Consider the following 19726-nt stretch of genomic DNA (forward strand, 5'->3'; position numbering starts at 1 on the left):
TATCTCAACATGAGTTTTGGAAAACCACAGAGAAATTTGACAGAAATCCGGTTAGGATTCTGCAGACTGTGAGTTCAAAGACAGCTGGTGTTTACCAGGCTGGGCTCTAATGGAAGCATGCTGCAGGGTGCATGATGGGAAAGGGACTGTCTGATTTTGGTGCCTAAGACAGAGACCTAAATATAGTATGTGAGAGGGCAGGCAGAGTTTAAAGGAAACCTAATTGAGTTTCAGATGTTTCCTCCTCTCTTTTTCCCTGTCTTCACTAGAAGGTCAAGTCAGTGTTTCTTATGATGCTGCGGTTGAATTTTTTTTTCTTTTTTTTTTTTTTTTGAATGGAATTATTTAGTTTTTGGTTATGAGTGACCTGGTGTCAGCATTAGCCGTTTTCTCCACGTCTGTGGAGCCTGAAACACACTGGCTGTAGCGGAGGTGTTGTCAGATGTCAGGAGTCGGCGGAGGGAGTGAGTCAGGGCTCCAGAAAAGCACAAAAACAATTCACATCGGACTGTTTTATTTTTGAAATTATTCTTGGAATCGGCCGTAATGTCACGTAATGATGATATTGAATTATGGATCTGCAGATGGATTTCTCCTTTTCCACCGGTGGAAATTTGGAGATGTGGGATTTGGACATTAACCTCGCCAGAGTCAGAAATGGAGTTAGGACTATTTTCAGCATTTGCAGCCGAGATAAAGGAATAAACGTCCAACATCTAATATATATATCTATTGATTGAAAAATAGGTACTTGGATAAAACCTAAACAAAGATGTACGAAAGTTAGAGCCGATGTAGTCTTAAAAATAAGGCCAGATTAGATTTAGCAAATGAGCTAACAGCCAAAACTTTATACAAGAAAGTCATAAAGTTTAAAGCCAGGAGGAGCTAAAACGTAGCTCAAAACATTAACTGAAAGAAAACTGAAGATTTTCTTTTTCCTCATTTAATCTTTAATCTTTTCTGGTGTCCAGGTCTAGACTCCAGCACCAGGACTCTGAGCACCCCCAGTCCTGGTCTGATCCTGCCCTCCAAGTCCTCGTCTCTCTCCTCGCCCGCTCTCTCCAGCAATGGCCACGAGACCAACTCCTCGTCCTCGTCCTCAGCCCCGGCCGAGACCGTGGCCGTGGTCCACCCTCAGCCCGGAACCCACACCAGGTCCCGTCAATCCAAAACCCACCTCCACGCCCCCATCGACCTCCTCCCTGACCACACCCTCCTGCAGATCTTCTCCCACCTCCCAACCAATCAGCTCTGCCGATGTGCTCGCGTCTGCCGCCGCTGGTACAACCTGGCGTGGGATCCCAGGCTGTGGATCACCGTACGCCTGACGGGGGAGCTGCTCCACGTGGACCGAGCCATCAGGGTCCTGACCCACCGCCTCTGCCAGGACACGCCCAACGTGTGTCTGACCCTGGAGACGGTGATGGTGAACGGCTGCAAGAGGCTGACCGACCGTGGGCTGCACGTGGTGGCCCAGTGCTGCCCAGAACTGCGCCGTCTGGAGGTGGCTGGGTGTTACAACATCTCCAATGACGCGGTGTTTGAGGTGGTGTCCTGCTGCCCCAACCTGGAGCACCTCAACCTGTCAGGTAGAAATGACTAGTAAACAAGTTTCTGCCCAAAGAAGTTCAACTTCAAATTGTGTCTAATCTGCAGAGTTTAAGTCAAGTCTTAAAGTCTGGGTTTTTCTGAGTCAAATTTTCAATACGTCGAGTTTGAATTTCAATTCCAAGTCCCCAGAGAAAATTGAACTTGAGTTCTAAATCCAAGTCAGCAAAAAGATGGCAAACCTTGACGTCTAAGTCAAGAATGTAGAACCTCAAGTGGAGATTCTTGTTTGTCCAGTCCAGTCCAGGTCTGGATCAATCCCCATGGTTACAAGTCCAAGTCAGTGTAGAAATCAGAGTGGAGGCAGGTCAAGTCCCACCTTCAAGTCCAAGTCGTTAGTGTTTGAATAAGAGCCATGAATCCTGAAGTCAAGTATCGCAGCACTGCTTTAATGATTCCTCAAAGCCATTAAATCCATTTTTCCCCGGCCTTACATTCTTCACATGTGCTTTTAACAAATTCCCCCTCTCAGTTCACCTCAGTCATTTCTCCTGAAGCTGGTAAAATCATCAGAGGAGTGGGAGAAGTTCTGCCAACCGACGGCTCCCATGTGGGAGAAGAAAGGCTTTCTTTAGCTGAGACACAGAGGTTAACGAAAAGACTCGGTCTGCTGCTTTCATTAAGGAAGTGACACAAATAACATTCTATGGACAAGGCTCTGGTGCCTGCAGCATTTGAACCACAGACGTAAACCTTTGTTAGAGAGAAAACCATCTTTAATAAGGCTGGTGTTTATTTAAAATGTCAGAAATAATGATATTTTGACTCATAAAGTGGCTGACCACAAGGTTGGCAAAGTCAGAAGATTTTTCCTACTTGTTGTAGGCGCAGATCCAAATATGACAGGTTTTACTGTGGCGGCCTCTGGTGGTTATGTTTTGGAACTTTACCGTCTTTTGTCACAGTGGTTAATGTTTTAATGTCATATTTTGACGTTTTATTGCTGTTGTTGGTGGTGTACAGCTCCACCAAAACATGGAGCTCTGAATTGTATTTAGCCAACCATATTCTGACTAAATTCTTCTTCTTTTTCTTCAGGCTGCTCCAAGGTGACGTGCATCAGCCTCACCCAGGAGGCCTCCCTGCAGCTGTCACCTCTTCACGGTCAGCAGATCTCCATCCACTACCTGGACATGACCGACTGCTTCTCACTGGAGGACGAGGGTCTGCGAACCATCGCCTCCCACTGCCCGCGCCTCACACATCTGTATTTACGACGCTGCACCAGACTGACAGATGAGGCCCTGCGCCACCTAGCTCTCCACTGCCCCTCCATAAAGGAGCTGAGCCTCAGTGACTGCAGACTGGTGGGGGATTTCGGCCTCCGTGAAGTCGCACGGCTGGAGGGCTGCCTGCGTTACCTGAGCGTGGCCCACTGCACCCGCATCACAGACGTGGGCATCCGCTACGTGGCTCGCTACTGCCCCAGACTGCGCTACTTGAATGCCCGAGGGTGCGAGGGACTGACAGACCACGGACTGGGCCACCTGGCCAGAAGCTGCCCCAAACTCAAGTCTCTGGACGTGGGGAAGTGCCCCCTGGTGTCAGACAGTGGACTGGAACAGCTGGCCATGTACTGCCAAGGCCTGAGGCGCGTGAGCCTCCGATCCTGCGAGAGCGTGACGGGCCGGGGACTCAAAGCTTTGGCGGCCAACTGCTGCGAGCTGCAGCTGCTCAACGTGCAGGAGTGTGAGGTGTCGCCCGAGGCCCTGCGGTTTGTGCGGCGCCACTGCCGGCGCTGCGTCATCGAGCACACAAACGGCTGCCTGCGTTACCTGAGCGTGGCCCACTGCACCCGCATCACAGATGTGGGCATCCGCTACGTGGCTCGCTACTGCCCCAGACTGCGCTACTTGAATGCCCGAGGGTGCGAGGGACTGACAGACCATGGACTGGGCCACCTGGCCAGAAGCTGCCCCAAACTCAAGTCTCTGGACGTAGGGAAGTGCCCCCTGGTGTCAGACAGTGGACTGGAACAGCTGGCCATGTACTGCCAAGGCCTGAGGCGCGTGAGCCTCCGATCCTGCGAGAGCGTGACGGGCCGGGGACTCAAAGCTTTGGCGGCCAACTGCTGCGAGCTGCAGCTGCTCAACGTGCAGGAGTGTGAGGTGTCGCCCGAGGCCCTGCGGTTTGTGCGGCGCCACTGCCGGCGCTGCGTCATCGAGCACACAAACCCGGCTTTCTACTGAAACAAAAAAAAAAAGGACAATATTTTCGGACGGGTCCTCTGACAAGTGGATGTTTTTTTAATCTTCCTGCTATGGTGGCGGCGTTAGCGGAGCAGCTGATGTGTCATGAGTGGTGGTGCAATACTGGCCAAAGTTTGTCACTTCTTTAAGAATCCAATTCTGCTTATTGGCTGTTGATGCTGTCGTTCAGAGAATACTTCGATAGAATGTATTTAACATATTTATCTGTCAAACAAAATCCACGACATACGGTGTCTCAGTGTATTCGTTTTTTCCCCATGTCGTCACCAGTTGCATTAGTACAACATGCTACGACACTGAGCACTGGCTACACTGCATTAAAAAAAAGCCCCGGATCATCCTTATAATCACACATTATTACATCTATTTATAGACAGCAGGGATCTTCAGACCAATCCACCCAGTATGTAGTCAGGTCTGGTGATTTCAGATATACTCTGTGTGACTTTTCTTTGTGTTTCGTGTGCATATGCACTTTATGCAGTTGTATCGACAATCACTCCACATGAGCTCCAAGTGTCCTGTTTCAGACCCACCGTGTGCCTTATGAATAAACAATTAAATGTTTCTTTAGCCAGTGCTGAGTAGAAAACAATCAGAACACATTGCTGCTATAACTGTGCCAAATAAAATAAAAGTAAAAAAAAAAATCTTCATAATTATCTGCTTCCATGACTTTGTTTCACCAGAACCAAAGGGCTCAGAGCAGTGTCCGAACCTGTGTCCAAAAAACTTGAATTAAATCTAATTAGGATTTTTAAAGCATTGCTATTAAGAAAAAAAAGTAAATAATGTAAATAAATAAGTAAATAAAATCAAATCACCTGAAAGATAACTCAGTTTGTGAATTTGAAAAGATTTAAATACATATATAAAAAGTGAAGTCCCTTAAATATAAAACACACAACTCAAAGTTGGCATATGTTAATTATTTTAGCTTTCCTCCATCATAGTTGCCAAGAAATCATAGCTAAGGGCTGGCAGGAAACAAAGGTTAACTGAACAACATGATGGCTAACAGCCAAAAGTCAACAGTTTCCCTTTGTATTAGTTTAAAATTCGGCCAAAAGTCGCAGGGAACAACATTTAAGATGCATTGTAAACTGTGGGCGAGGAGGACTTGAACCCAGAATTATATACTGTACATAACAAACATGGATGGTACCGCTAAACCACCGTTGCAGCTCGGAGCGAGTTTATTAGCAAGTAGCATAAAGCAGCAGGAGCAACGGCTATCACAGCTCCTCTCTGATTGGCTGAGGGAACCTGATTTTAAATTAGAAGCACCTGTCTGTTTCCAGGTCTGCTTTCACTGTGGATTTAACGCGTGAATATTTCAGGAAACTAAAATTTAAAATTATTCTGATAGTAGTAGAAGTTTGGCTGCATTCACCGTTAGAATACAAACGTTGGTCTCAGAAAAGAGGATTTTCGTCATTTCCTCCTGATACGTGTGTTTCTGCGGGGTCTCCGAGCTCATAACAGGTAAGTGTTTAAAAATCTAAATTGTGGGTTGCATTCCAGGAAGCTTGCCAACTACTAGAGGTCACTATAGTTTTTCGAATTTAATATGGTTTTATTAAAACCGATTTAAACTCTCACTATATTATTCTACAAAGAGTCTTAAAGCCGGAAGCCGGAAGTAGCTGATCACACTGTTTTAAACATAGACGTAAATTTAGGGCAGATGAAAAACATACTTAACCTAATGTCACAGCAAGAAATTAAATAAAACTGTTTTGAAGGATTGGAAAAATTATTCTTAAAGTCTTTAAAGGATTTAAAAGTATTTGAAAAAGTCAAGTGTAAAGCCCATTGACGAAAAATACACATCTGATTCACTTCTTTATTTCCATGATAAATACATATAAACACAACAAATCAACCAAAAAAAACAAAACAAAAATGTATAAATAAATAGTTTTATAATATATAATAAAGTGTCAAAATAACATTTATTGTATTCACAGCATTTATGATTTAACTGCCCTTTAGCCTCAGGCACAAATGAACCAGAACTGAACTATAAACTATAGGAATTGTGTTAGAATGACTCACATGTGATTGTGTGTTAGAAAATGAAAAAAAAAAGAGTTCCAACATTATGTTAAAGTAAATGTGTGTGTCTATATTAATATATATAAATATATATTACATACAGTTGTAAATAGACTAGTGTTTTGTGCCTGTTGTGCAATCACTGCGATCTCCTTCAGGACCTGTGTTAAACTTAGAAAACACACTTTGTGTACAGTAGGTATGTATAAAAAAAATTTTTTTAAACACACTTTGTGTACAGTAGGTATGTTTATAAAAAAATTAAAAAATTCTACACTAAAGCCAAGTCTAGAATTCAGGTGAAATGTCTGCAATAGGTTTACCACTGTTAATCATTGACTTTCCCGTCGCCCATGTAATCGCTCCTCGACCTTCGTGTTGTTTGTCTAAACAATCAAAATTCAGTCCAAACAGTGTAACCAGCTGACCCCACAGCAGCACAGACCACGTGAATTAGGATGTCAGGATGTTCCTTGTTTTGTGCCTTTGTCTCCTTCACCTAGTTTTCCTTCTCGTTGTACATTTGTTGATAATGTGGACCTTGTGTCTGAACCTTCTCGGCCCTTGTACTCTGTGTTGACTTGAACTGTGAGCCTGTAGCTGAAAACTAATCTCAGAAAAGTGTGGAGATGCCATTGAAGTCTACTGTTGAAGAAATGGGCTATGATGGCCTCTGGTTGGGCTGGTGGTTTTGAAGTTGGACTTGGTGTATGCAGATGCACTTGTGCACCACTTGTGGAGTCCAAGTCACCTGTGGGGGGGAAAAAGTGTTGAAATGAGGCTTTGAGGATTTCTTAATCACGTGACTATCTATCTATTTCTGTCTTAAGAACCTTCTAATTGTGCAGCTGGACTAATAGTTGGGTCCACTTTTAGAAAATCCAAAAAACCTCATTCACTTGTCCACATGTCTCACCTGAGATTTGAGGACGCGCAGCTCACCACGGACCTTCTTGTACTGACTCTCCAGCTCCAAATGCTTGGCCTTCAGCTTCTCCCTGTCCTTACGCTCGGTCAAGAAGTCTTCTTTGTAGACCTCCGCCTAAAGATGGGCAACAAGGAAGTGGATGTTAAGGTAGAATTGGCTTTATTGACTTAACTGTTGGAGGTTGGAGTTGAAACATTGGCCTGGGCTCACCTGATGTTTCCAAATGTCCTGCTGTGTCTGGTTGCTCATCCTGTCAGTTGCTGTGCCGAGAGCCTCCTCCAGGGCCTGGAAAAACACATCAGAGCAGCACGGTGAGACTCTACCTGTCACTGTACTGAAGTTTCCAGGTTAATTTTACGGTATTTCCTATCAGGTCGGCTAAACTTTTAACAATGCCTATTTACTATTGCTGTCGATGCCTGGGCTTATCTTTTGTTTAGCTATTAGCCGTCATGTGACCTGACCTACATTTGCCTCTTTTCTCCTATTTGCTTTTGCTTTTTGTTTTTGCTACTTTTTCTGATAACATTACATTTTTAAAACTACTAAACCTCTTCATATTTTTAGTTAGCCTTAGAATTTATTCAAAAATGAAACTTTTGGTTGAAAGTATTTGCAGTAATGCACAAACATCACTAATCAGTTGGCTGGTTAGCAGTGGCTAACTTCCTGTCTCACCTTGTTTAGACGTTTGATCTCTTCATGCTGATGCTGCCCCCTTCTGGTCAGAGCACTGTTCTGAGCTCGTAGTTCTATTGCCTCCTTTTCTGCTTTCAGCAACATTGAGCTCATGTCCTCAACCTGTGTAAAAGAAAAAAAAAGAACATATTAAACACAATTTAGATAAATATATGTTTAACCAGACAAACTGATCCAAGATTTTTTTTTTTTTTTTTTTTAGAATTTACCCAGGTGTCGTCTTTTTCTTTGAGCGTCTTGAGCTTTTTACACGAGGAGAAGGCGTTCTGTCGTACGTCACATGTCGCCTCGGCAAACGGAATGTTCAGTAATTCTTTTAAATTCCTCACCTGAAAGAAGACGACACAGGACTCAATTTAAAAAAAAAGAAAAGTCAGTGTGCAGCTACAAGATAATGATGATAACTTTGGCTTTATGTCTTGCTACATATACTGTAGCTGCTGGCCCCACAGCGTAGCTTTGGGCTGTTTATAGAGTAATAATTTCATAAAGAATAAATAATCTTCATCGTGTGCTCTGATAGCTGAAGTCAGTGTTGACCATGTTTTGAGGCTGATTACTGGCTCATGGACTGACCTTAAGTCAGGAAGTTAAACAAAAACAAAAAAACAAAACTAAAAAGTCCCTGACTTTTTCAGTCCCATGTAAACACAGTCGGAGACTCACAGTCTGCCCCTCACCTTCTGCTGGTAGTACTGCACCATGCTGTGATATTCCTTCGCCCATTTTTCATTAATTGAAAAAAGCTGAGGGAGAAAAAAGAAGAACATGAGTCTCAGGAGGACGAGGGGCGGGGGGAGAGGAAGGGGAGAGAGGGGGAATAGGTTAAAGCAGATCATAAATCTCAGCTCAGCCATGTTCTCACCTCCTCCCTCTGTTCCTCCAAGATCTGGATCTGTGCGGTCAGCCTGCCGTCTCCTGTGGCAGCCATCGCCTCGGGCTGTTTGGGAAACAGAAAAGAAGAAGTGTTCAAAGTGTGGCACCGGTCAGAGTTTACAGCCCGTTATGTAACTCCAACTTCCTTTTACACACTTTTGGAAGTTTTTCCCTGGAGCCCTTCCAGTAACTCTGTGTCATTGTCAGTGAGGGCACAGACGTATATTCCACTGTTGAGCACTGCTGGTGTGTTTACTGTACCTGCGTGTTTTCCAGTTGTCCGTCAGCGTAGAATTCTGACACTGCTGGAGGTTTTTCAGCCTTTGGCTTGATGAGGTCATAACTGTAAAAATCCAGGATTTGGTTGAAGACATTTGGGAAAAAATGCACCAATCGTTGATTCACTAATATTAATGATGTCGCATTCATTATTTTTAATTTTTAATTAATTTTTTTTTAGCTGAAATACATCAAAATATTGCTAAAATGTAACAAATAATTGCAAAATGTTATTTTTTTAAAATAAAAAGTTAAATCTTAGATAACTGTATATAATACTGTGTAACTGTAAAATTACTGGAAATTACACAGAGGATCTTGGAAAAGGATATGACGTTTAATTTAATTAAATTTTGTGTTTCGTGCTGTTATTTCTCACCTGTCTACATTTGGCAGTGATGGATATAATCTGTGAGGATTTCTTTTTTCATCTCTGGTCTGGTGTCTGTTCTTCATGGCGTCCTGCAGAGACTAAAAAAAAAAAGTTACATTATAGCAGGATATGTTAATATTATTTAGAATGATACAAAAAAATAAAAACATTTGACTTTAAAAAAACATAGTCATGAAAAAAAAGGACTTGTCTTGAGGAATGTCAATGGGCTTTTGGATTTTTGAAAAGTTTCCAGTCATTTTTCAAAATACAAGACAAAAAAAAAGCCCTTCTGGACCATGTGATTAAGGACCATGGGTCAAACTTCACCAGCAGTTGACGTTTCAGTCTCAGACCACAGGTGTGTGGTTCATGGGCTGGAAGTTGACCCGAGTCCGAGACCCCTGTTAGCTGAAAAGCTAAAGCTATCGCCGTGTGTGACAATGTGGTCCCAGCAGGACCAGAAGGTTCCAGAAGTTGAACCAGGCTGTTACTGTACTTCTGTGGGACCTTGGGTTATTTCCTGTTTCTGTAGGAACCGATATTTCCTGAACTTCCTCTCTATTTAATCAACAAAAACAAATCTTGGCCAAATACTCTGCCTTGTTCTGACTGGACTAATTCTGGACACCCTTGTAGAGACGTGGAGCTTCGTTAGTAAACTACCTGTGGAGCTGCCACATGCTAAGCTAGGCTAGCTCTTTATTGGCCTGGGACCTGTGTACATTTCAGGGTTTTTCTTATGGACTCTTTCTGAAGCTGCTAGCTACAGACCACCAGTGTTGGTCCACTGGTCCTGTACTCTTTTTTTTTTTTTAAGCTGCAGATGTTTGTGCTAATAATGCAGAGAACTTAACATGTGCTGTTGAGGTACGGCGATGACGGTGGAATTAAAAAAACCACACAGGATGTGAAAGAGGCGACAGTCACGAGATTTCTCAACAACACACGCTCTCACAGTGAGGCTGCACGTGTGGCTGCGTCTACTTCTTTAAAAAAATGTAAAAAAAAAAAAAAAAAATATAATAAAATTCCTAATTCAAGCAAAGATATTTTTTTTTACCGTAGAGTAAATGTATAGTCAGACTTGAGAAATGAGGCAGAACTCACCATGTTGTTGCTGTGATGAGTGCAGATCCTTCAGTGAAGCTCAGACCTGTTGTACTCACCACATCCTCAGTGTGTAGTTATACCCAGGTTACAGAATGACGTGGTAAAACCAGAATCGTCCAATCAGCTGCTGGGATTCCCTGGCCTCACTGAGCAACCAGGGAAAAGGAAAGTACAAGCGGCTGATCATCAGCCTGAGCGAGCGGTAATTAGCGTGTTTATGGTACGAGTGATGACTAACACCCAACACTAAAGTTAAACTCAGCGAGCACAGTATGAATGAAAGGAAAATATAAGTAAAAGAAGAACAACCTGCTGATGTTCCTGAAATATCTGGACAAACGTCAGGCCTGGACGATATTAATGTAAAGAAAAAATATATATATATTTTTATTGACTTTTAATCCTCCAGGTTAATTCCATATTGGCATGTGATTTAAATTATTTTGACTAACATTTAGACACGATGTGTTAACTCACCTTATCTAATTTTACTAATATTTGCTTACTATTACCTGTAACTTGGCTAATATATATATATATATATACTGTATATATATATGGATAATTCCCAACAACCTCGGAATTTTTTAAATTCCTCACTTTGGTCTTTCTGTGGTTTCTTATTGTTGTTAGGCTAGGGGATTTTTTTCTAATTTTTAATTATTTAATTTTTTTTTTGCTAATCGTTAGCTGCTTTCATCTCTTCATCAATGATTTACTGAAGTTACACCATCTATGATGCAGGAGCTAATTGTTCAAGAGCCAAGAGTGCAAATAATAACAAAAACAATATCGCCAATTTTTTTGGATGTTTTCTTCCTTTATTGCCTAAAATTTTAACCTGTGCTAAAATATAAATCAAATTCCTAATTTTGGGTTTTTACTGTTGGCTCTTTTTCTGTTTACATTTACACATTTTTGGCTTCATTTTTGGATAAGCTTCACAGCTGTGTTATCTGATTGAAAAGGCAACATATAAATATTATATATATATAAATTATTACATTATAATAATATAATATTCTGAATGACACTGTGGACACCATTGCATTATGCAGAGCTGTACATGATGTTGAAATCGTGTCAATATTTTTCGCTGCGCTCTGACGCTGTGTGAACTTCCTGAATGAGAAAAAACAAAAACAAAAACTGAGCACATTTAGAACCAGGAAACAATTCAAAATAACTGTGGTTGAAATGACACTGCAGAAACCCCCGCCCCACATGTGCACTATTAATGTCTGTAAACTCATTATACGTCAGTATATATTAGCAATTAATGGTATATATAGACTTGTATACGGGCAGTTTGCTGTGGGAAAATCTCACTTCACGCAGCCTAGTATTTACACAATCTTGTTCCCAAACGTGTTGAGTCAGACTTCAGGGAAGGAAGGGGAAATTACATCAATGCTGCTGCTGCTGCTGCTGCTGCTGCTGCTGCTGCTCTTAGGGCTCACTACCCAGCTACATGCCGATGTGTCCCTAGTCAGACACCTAAACCTTAAAGCTGCCGCTGATTTTTACAGTTTAAATCACTTTTTTTTTTAATGTATGCACAAACAGGGGGTCATTTAGCTTAGAGCTAAACAGTTAGCATTGACGCAACGTAGAGCTTTCTAGTAAAGTCAGCACCCGGAAAAAAGGCAGAACAAAAGGTCAACATTTAGACACAATCTGGAAACAAAGTCAGTCATAAGACTAGTCACTGATGAGGGTTGTTTCCATCTGCTTGTTTCATGTTTACTGCCCTCTGTATATGGTTGACAGACTGCATGCAAATCATCTCAGAAATGTGCAACACGTCAGCAAGAAACTGAAACCTAAACCTAGAGTTTTACCCAGGAATCCCCTCCCAGCAGGGACACCAGATCCAGGTACCGACACAAAAGCACCTTCACAGCCCATGACAGCACGAGTACTCATTAATGGACCACGGTACTTCAAGTGGATCTCAACTGGCCAAAGATCATATTCCGAGTATTTAATCACGCCGCCCAGGATGACACGTGTCCGCATTACAAATGCTCATCTTTTTTATTATACATTTTGCCTAAATATATATATATATATATATTTCAGGCTAAACTCTAAACAATTTTTGAAATTGTTACTGAAGAGTAACCAGCTAATGTTGGTTTAGCTACGTTTAGTTACAAATGGTTCTATGCTAACACTCATCTATTTCTACCTTAATTTTTTCTTATATTCTACAGAATCTTCCACTGTGGTTTACTTACTTTTAAATTGTTAATTTGCATTTAGCATTTTTTTTTTCTGCTGACATTTTTACTGTCAGGAATCTCAAATGATGAATGAGATTCAAACCCACGGGGCAGGATTTAACAACTTCCAATCTCCACATTTTTACCCACCTTCACGTGGCCATGTAATGCTAATCTGTAACTGTGCAGTGTGAAAACCACTGACTCAGAGTGTGACTGCGTTTACCGACAGCGCGCTCTTTCTCACACCCGTCACTGTCACAAACTGTCTTTACAGAAATGATGGGAGGGGGCTTCAAGTCTTCCAACACCTGTGCATCGAGCCCCTACTGTATGCTGCTTCCCAGCAGTGACACAGCTGGTTTACGGTACGAGTGACAAGGCGGCAAAGTCCCCACAAGGGAAGGGAAGAGGAGTTTTTCTTCTTCTTCTTCTTCTTCTTCTTCTTGTTTCGTTACAGGCTTGATGAGTTTTTCCTGCCGCAGTGATATCTCACATCTCTGTACATGAAACTCTGGGTGTGAGTTCCTTCCTGTGTGACCGCACACACACACACACACACACACACACACACACATCAGAAAAACGTGGGGCTTTCAACAAAAGGTGTTTATTATTGTTTTTATTTTTTTTATTATTATTATTATTCTAAGCCTGTACAGTGGTTTCACAGTTTTCTTATTTACACACATCTTCCTGAGGGAGAAGAAGGTTTGAGTTTCAGCTGAAACAAAAAAAGAGCTGGAGAAAATGGAAAATGAAAAGTTATAACAATAATTATCGGATCAGAAAAAAATATTGAGAGGGACAATAAAAATGTTATTGCAGTTTATATATATATATATATATAATTATTGCCCCAAATGACATTCACAGAACTCAATGTCACTGACAAAATCCTTTCAATGTGACATTGTCAGAAAAAAAAAAACAACTATATTTACTCTAACTTTGAATCCAACTTTTATCATAATGACACTGTATTTAAGTTCACTCGTGATCAAACTCCAACTAAACTTGTTTATTTATTACCCTATGCTACAGTCAGTTTCCACATGGATTACTGTACTATATCATACCAAAGTAAAGTAACAATTCATTAAGGACTTGTTTTTCGTCACTGGTGCAGAAGTATCAAAATGATCAAACCCATATCGTATAAATATATGGCTCGTCGAATGCAGTATTTACAAAGATTCATCAGATAAACATATAAAAATATTGAACAAAAACTCTCTGCTCTGTTGTTCTACCAACAGGGACCACACGTTGGATTGGGTTTGGAGCCACATTTCTGGAGCCAAGAACTGCGAAAAAGAGGTAAAAAAAAAAAAAAAAAACACAAGTTGTGAAAAACTGACTGAACAGTGTTTATTATCCAAACAAAACTGGGCCCTCTCTCTCTCTCTCTCTCTCTCTCTCTCTCTCTCTCTCTCTCTCTCTCTCTCTCTCTGTGTGTGTGTTACTTACAGCGCCACCTCCTTGCACTTATATTTAATGCCTTCATCCAGATCTTTCTGTAAAACCTCAAATGACCCATTGGTGCAGTTTGACCTTTGAAGAAGGAAGTATTTTTCACAAATTAGTGAGTACTTCATAATACCATTATTACCATTATTATTATTATTATTATTATTATCAATATTATTATCATTATGAACACGTCTTACACTGAGTTCTCCTGTGTAACCAGTACAACTGTCAGGCTGTTCACTCTGGTGGAGTTTAGTCTCGGGACCTCGACGCTGGCGAAAATACTGTCAGGAAAAACACGGTCCAGGATATGAGAGGTTACATAATACATAAAAACACATACTGACATGTACTCCTGCGTACTGGCATGAAGCCCTGTCCTGCGTACTGACATGTAGTCATACGTACTGACAGGTAGTCATACGTACTGACATGTAGTCAGTATATTCACAGCCTAGTTAACAGCCACAGAGAAGATAAGAGTCTGACAAACAGAGTCAGGAGATGTTCAAAGTTCATCCTGGAGCTGTGGTCTAACACTGTGGTATAACACTGTGGTATAACACTGTGGTATAATACTGTGATATAATACTGTGGTGTAATACTGTGATATAATACTGTGGTGATCGTCAAACTTCTTTAGATATTCATTATCTCCTTTTTTTTTTTTTTTTTTTTTTTTTTTTTTAGTAGCACGTTCTAGAACCTTCAGCTCGGTCAGCTCACCTGCTGGAGTTGTAGGGCGGGGAGATGGATCCATTCAGCATGGCTGTGACACCACCACAGGCAGCATGGGCGTACTGCACAGGAGAAAGAGTGACTATAATCAGGATACAGACACGTGTTATCTCTACTGCCCCTGGAGGAGAGAAAGGATAATGGTCTACAGCAGAGACAACTGGAAACCCCCATGGAAAACCTGCGGTGCCCCTGGGGTATGTTGTAAAAACTACACTGAAGCATCTGCAAGTTTTTTTTTTAACAAGTAGTACTTTGTTTGGGGCGTCTGTACCAAAAAGGTTGGTCTTCAGTATGTGGGTCAACTGGTTTTAACCCTCAAATCCAGCCACTGGAGCACATGTGTCAAACTCAAGGCCTGTGGGCCAGGTTTGGTCCACCAAGTCCTTTTGTGTGGCCCGTGGGAACAATGGGGAAAAAAGCATTTCTGTTGGAATAAAGTCTGTGCTGCTGAATTTAATAATCTTTTTTTTTACTACACAGCACAGTTCAATAACTGAAACTTCAATAAATAGAAATCAGTCGCAGAAACATTTATTCATTCGTTATGAAGTACTTACTGAACATTTACCCCCCGGTGAAACATGTGAGTTTGACACGCCTGCACCAGAGGGCAACTATCTTGTTTGTGCTAGTTTTAAATTAAAATAAATAAAGGCCACAGAACCAGACTGACAGTCCAAACACGGAGGTCCGTGTTTGGACTGTCCGTCTAATCCCAAATCACAATATTTAGTTTAGTTTAAAAAGAGTCAAAGACCAGGTTGACTTCTTATTGTTTCCTGTAGATGGCGATCTAGTAGGTGGTCACTTCAGACTGGGAGATTTATAAATCATCTTCAACATCTGGGAAGAACCAGTCAATTTTGGTTGCTCTCTTTGTCGTCGCTAACCGTGGCTAATCTTCAACACGTGTACGTTTTCACGGGTTTTAGGACCAGATGTCTTTCCTGACTGAGTTCTGCTCGTTCACCCTGGTTCAGGTCAGACCTGGTGTCTTCACTCTGTACCTCGGGGATGAAGACTTCGTTCATTCAGCTCAACAATAACACATCGCAGCTTTCAAAGCAGTTTAGAATCCTGTGTCCGTCACATGAGAAAACAGCTACGCAACACTGCAGTACTTTAGAGTCAATGTCTTGAAAGAATATCACAAAAAAGAGAAACTGCATCGTCATTGAAGAACTCCGTTTGATTCCCTTCGTGTCAGCTGTAGAGCTGCTGTGATTGGCTAACGCTGATATGATTGCGTGAGGTCTCCTGGCAGTGCGTGGGTTGCCTCCGCTCGCTCAGGAGAGAGCTCTGCAATGTGGCTCCATGGAGACCGACACAAAGCCTCATTGATAAAGAAGCCGGGAATGAAAAGAGAGAATGACCTTTTCTTTATCCCGCTCTATCAAACTCACTGATCCACAGGAGACACTTCATGATCCACATGTGCGTCTAACCAAACACCTCCTCCTGGGATTTTGGTTTTTATTCCACCTCGGTAACTCACCTCAGCTGAGGCCTTCTTCCAGAATGAGCGAACTGGGTTGTTCTCACACTCGTCCCAACCTGGGCAGTTGTTGGTGAACGTTTCTAGGACACAGAACACAATCAGACCCTCAAATGTTTTTGTCAGCGTTGGCTGGTCCAGGTTGGCAGAGACGAGCAGCACGGGGAAAACAAGACTAGTCCACAAAACCAGACTAGTAAAGAGAAAAAAAATAAAATCTGTTTCTATATTTACAATGTATTATATAATGCATAAATATATTTATATTATGTTTGTGTATGTGTTTATATATATATATAGCATACATACTGTATATGCAAATATGAATGATTATATACATATATTGACACAAACACAGTATATATTTATATATATATATACAAACATACACATATTGCATATGTATGTACATATGTATACATATGCAGTATGTGTGTGTATAATGTCTGTGTGTTTATATAAACATATATACACTATGCACATATATATTTTCATATATCTATATGTTTACATATGAATATTGTTTGAGGCCCTGCTGGTCAGCAGACGTACTGCAGGTAGGTTGGTATCTCCGTATGCCTTCAGAGATAAAGCTCATTTTTAGTCATAGTTTTCTGTTTCTGTGTTTCTGGTAAAACCTCCTGCTGCAGGTCCATTAACTTCAGGCCAGTTTTACAGACAACAGACGTGCGTTGACTTGTTGTAATTATCAGTAAGCGTCTTGATGTCACGTCTGCCGTAAGAATGCAGCATGGTTATGTTGAATGTCAAATCGACCAAAGTTAATCCCCATCTTTCTTTGTCACAAAAGCATGCAAACAAACATGAAAAAAAAAAACTTCAACAATTTCACCTTAACTCCAAGTCTGTTCCTGCCTGGAGGTGGTTTTGTTTTTTTGGGGTTTTTTTGTTCTAACATACCTTTGCTGTTCTCTTTTCCACACCAGCTCAGTCCGTCTAGGACAGATCCCAACAGAGTGTCCTCCAGGGTGATGAAACAATCTGTCTTCTCTGTGAAATCATGGACCACCTGCTTCGATCTGCTCCAGAACATCATCTTAAAAGAAAGAAAAGAGATAAGTTATTATAAAGAAAAAAACAAAACATCCAATAAGTCATGACTTCAACGGTGTGGAATGAGAAGTGGACTAGAGTGTCTGTTGTTGACAGGAAGTGTCCAGTGGGCTCCAAAACCAAGTCAGTTTGAACAAAGTCTCTGGAAAATTGGATTGTTTTACTGAGTAGTTCAAGTTCTGATTTGGTCGTTTCAGATTTAGGTCGACTAAATTTCTTGTCAAATTCAAGCTCTGACATTTAGTCTAAATTAGAGAACAGTGTTTCTTTTTGTTTCATCACCAGGAGGCCTTGTCTGATACACAGATATATATATAAGATCTGTCTAGACAGCTGTAGATGTGTTACTCTGTCTTACTCTGTTGCATGCTGGTTGGATCGGGGCTTCAGCCAGGAGAGGGTCATAGGCCTCCACGGGAACCTTACAGGCGCTCTTCCCTACGTAGGCCTGTTGGAACACCTTCCATAACTTTTTGCAGTCATATCTGAAAAAAAAAAAGTAAAAAAAAAAAAAAAAATTACTTAAGAAGAACCGTGAAAATTACAACTCAATTAACAATCCAACTTAAAGGAGTGCGTTCGTTCGACTGAAGCCCGTATTCACAGAGCTTCATGGTTGAGGTGTTCTGTTATTGTAGCTTCTTAAAACTGCAGGTAAAATCAGGATCAGAAAAATCCACAGTCACTAGTATTTATTTTATTTGTTTAAAAACCAGAATTTCAACTTAGCGTCTCCTTGTAAAGCTCTTGGTGTTTTGCATCGTACTGTCATAGGCAAATATCTGTGTTTGGTGTCACGTCTGACAATGGAAGCCACACAGGATGTGTTTCTTCACTGCCAGAGATTTGCCCACATTTGCAGTTTGTTTGATCTTCACTGTAAATTACACATGAAAAGTAGGTCTTGCCTTTTCACCAAGCAAAGTGTGAAGCCGTCCACGCTACGTAGCACTGATATGATATGAGTAAAGAATGGTAACGTAATACTTCATGTTTGTGTACTGAGGGCAGAAGCTGGAGTACCTACAGAAACACAGACGCAGTACAGAACTGACCATGAGGTCGTATCTCACTGTAAGGTAAGCTAACTTTAAAAGCTAACTTCACAAAATTCCACTGAGGTCAAAGTGACCACCGTCCTCCCTGCAGTTTTTGTTGGTACTTTCTGTAGAAGTTTCCAGAACATTCCTTGTCTCTTATCTCGACTCGACTAGACATTGATTGTCCACGGTCCAGGTTTTATGAGATTCCTGAGCAGGAACTCATGTTGTCTTCTCCATGTCAACAACTCTTGTTGTTACTGGGTTGTTGTTCTTGTTTGGTTTTTTTTTGCATTAAAAACAATTCAGTGAACCACGTTTGGGTTGCGACCCTCCAGTTGAGAACCACTGATGTTTTTTTTTTTTTTGTATGATTTGATTTTTCCAGCCAACCATCAGTCTTTACTCCCACATCTGTGTCCACTGGGAGGACTTTGGTGGTCTTTGGTGGTCTTCACCACTCGCTTCCTTTTAGTTTTTTTTTTTAAACAGAACGGACATCATTATAGATGCGTTCATTTTGTGTCATCTGATCAAATCATCATCATCTTCTTGTCACCTTCCCTCCATGTTGTTTGGTAAGTAGCTGACTTCACAGTGGTCTTGGTGGAGTCTCTGGACCTCAGAGTCCGTCTCCTGCCTTACCCCAGAATTTAAGACAGATCCAAGTCTTTTATTTATATCCAGATTTATCTCCAGTCTTCTTCCCAAACACTTCCATTTAGATTTCATGACAGTTTCTTTTTTTTTTTCCTCTACTTTTATCAGAATCATCCAGTCTTTTTCTCAGACTCTTCAGTCATTTCTCAGTCCAGGTTCCTAAGACCCTAAATTAGGTTCAGTTCAAAGGTCAGCGATGGTTCCATGTTTGGTTGATGCCAGCAATTAGAGTTATAAAAATAGATATAAACATAAAATATTAACACATTACATACATAGCAAATACTCCCGTTGTGTATTTTCTTGATGAAAATAAAATAATTTAAAATCACTCACTGAAGTTAGTAATTGCAGAAAAACTGGGTTAAAAATCAATTTTCTTTAAATAAAAATGCACCAAAAATCCATACAAATAAGACGTTCTAGCACTCACCCTTCAAAGCCCTCACACCTGCTGATGAACGTGTGTCTGAAGTCATTCTGTTGATTTATCAGGACCACCATCAGGACCACCACGATGGTGGTCAGGAGGGCTGCAGACAGTGCATACAGAAGCAGGATCAGGCGTTTCTTCCTTTTACTCAGGGCCATTCACGCGACACGAGCTTCACACTCGGCTCCTCCGTTCGTCTGGAAGTGAAACCCAATCCTTTCAGGATCCGTGTTGACGTTGACGCTGAACTTCGCTCGCGCTCACGGTCTTTATACGGAGACACACACGTCCGCGCGGTGCGCACCGTGGCTGCGGGGTTGAGGTGTGTGTGTGTGTGTGTGTTCGTGTTTGTGTGTGTTCGTGTGTTGTGGCTGCAACGCAGTGGTTGGAGGTCACAGTAACAGGTGAGATCACACCGTGCAGCCCGCTGTTTCTTAA

At 41.4% G+C, this 19726-nt stretch overlaps 4 protein-coding genes across 5 annotated transcripts in view; 2 read left to right on the forward strand and 2 right to left on the reverse strand.

Moving 5' to 3' along the window:
* Window positions 1-4471, forward strand: part of si:dkey-192l18.9 (F-box/LRR-repeat protein 7) — a 26052-nt gene extending 21581 nt beyond the window's left edge. Inside the window, exons 3-5 of the mRNA XM_025054770.1 lie at window positions 975-1592; window positions 2650-3305; window positions 3720-4471. Coding sequence (XP_024910538.1) covers window positions 975-1592; window positions 2650-3305; window positions 3720-3800 — 1355 coding nt within the window. The 3' untranslated portion in view covers window positions 3801-4471. The remainder of the gene's footprint in view (window positions 1-974; window positions 1593-2649; window positions 3306-3719) is intronic.
* A 1677-nt stretch (window positions 4472-6148) lies between these two features.
* LOC103377365 (TNFAIP3-interacting protein 1-like) lies at window positions 6149-10250 on the reverse strand. Of its 2 annotated transcripts, XM_008308157.3 has the most exons (10): window positions 10145-10250; window positions 9041-9132; window positions 8644-8725; window positions 8372-8446; window positions 8187-8252; window positions 7716-7835; window positions 7486-7608; window positions 7018-7092; window positions 6796-6921; window positions 6149-6630 (listed from the first exon to the last, which is right to left on the reverse strand). In XM_008308157.3, the coding sequence occupies exons 1-10, from the start codon at window positions 10145-10147 to the stop codon at window positions 6541-6543; spliced, it is 852 nt and encodes a 283-aa protein (XP_008306379.2). In that variant the 5' UTR covers window positions 10148-10250; the 3' UTR covers window positions 6149-6540. The 2 variants fall into 2 exon arrangements, with proteins under 2 accessions (XP_008306379.2, XP_024910537.1); XM_025054769.1 differs by lacking the exons at window positions 8644-8725; window positions 9041-9132; window positions 10145-10250 and adding an exon at window positions 8539-8598.
* A 2713-nt stretch (window positions 10251-12963) lies between these two features.
* On the reverse strand, window positions 12964-19648 carry LOC103377367 (ADP-ribosyl cyclase/cyclic ADP-ribose hydrolase 1-like). Its single transcript, XM_008308159.3, has 8 exons — window positions 19289-19648; window positions 17514-17640; window positions 17003-17138; window positions 16082-16164; window positions 14572-14645; window positions 14043-14129; window positions 13843-13926; window positions 12964-13679 (listed from the first exon to the last, which is right to left on the reverse strand). Exons 1-8 carry the CDS (start codon window positions 19444-19446, stop codon window positions 13622-13624), a joined length of 807 nt encoding a protein of 268 aa, XP_008306381.1. The 5' UTR covers window positions 19447-19648; the 3' UTR covers window positions 12964-13621.
* LOC103377369 (inositol monophosphatase 1-like) overlaps window positions 17677-19726 on the forward strand; it is a 16251-nt gene continuing 14201 nt past the window's right edge. The window contains exon 1 of the mRNA XM_017031684.2: window positions 17677-18234. The gene's annotated coding sequence lies outside the window, so the exon portion shown is untranslated. The remainder of the gene's footprint in view (window positions 18235-19726) is intronic.

The sequence above is a fragment of the Cynoglossus semilaevis genome, chromosome 3 (genome assembly GCF_000523025.1).
Source record: "Cynoglossus semilaevis isolate Cse_v1.0 chromosome 3, Cse_v1.0, whole genome shotgun sequence".
In the NCBI taxonomy this organism is placed as follows: domain Eukaryota; kingdom Metazoa; phylum Chordata; class Actinopteri; order Pleuronectiformes; family Cynoglossidae; genus Cynoglossus; species Cynoglossus semilaevis.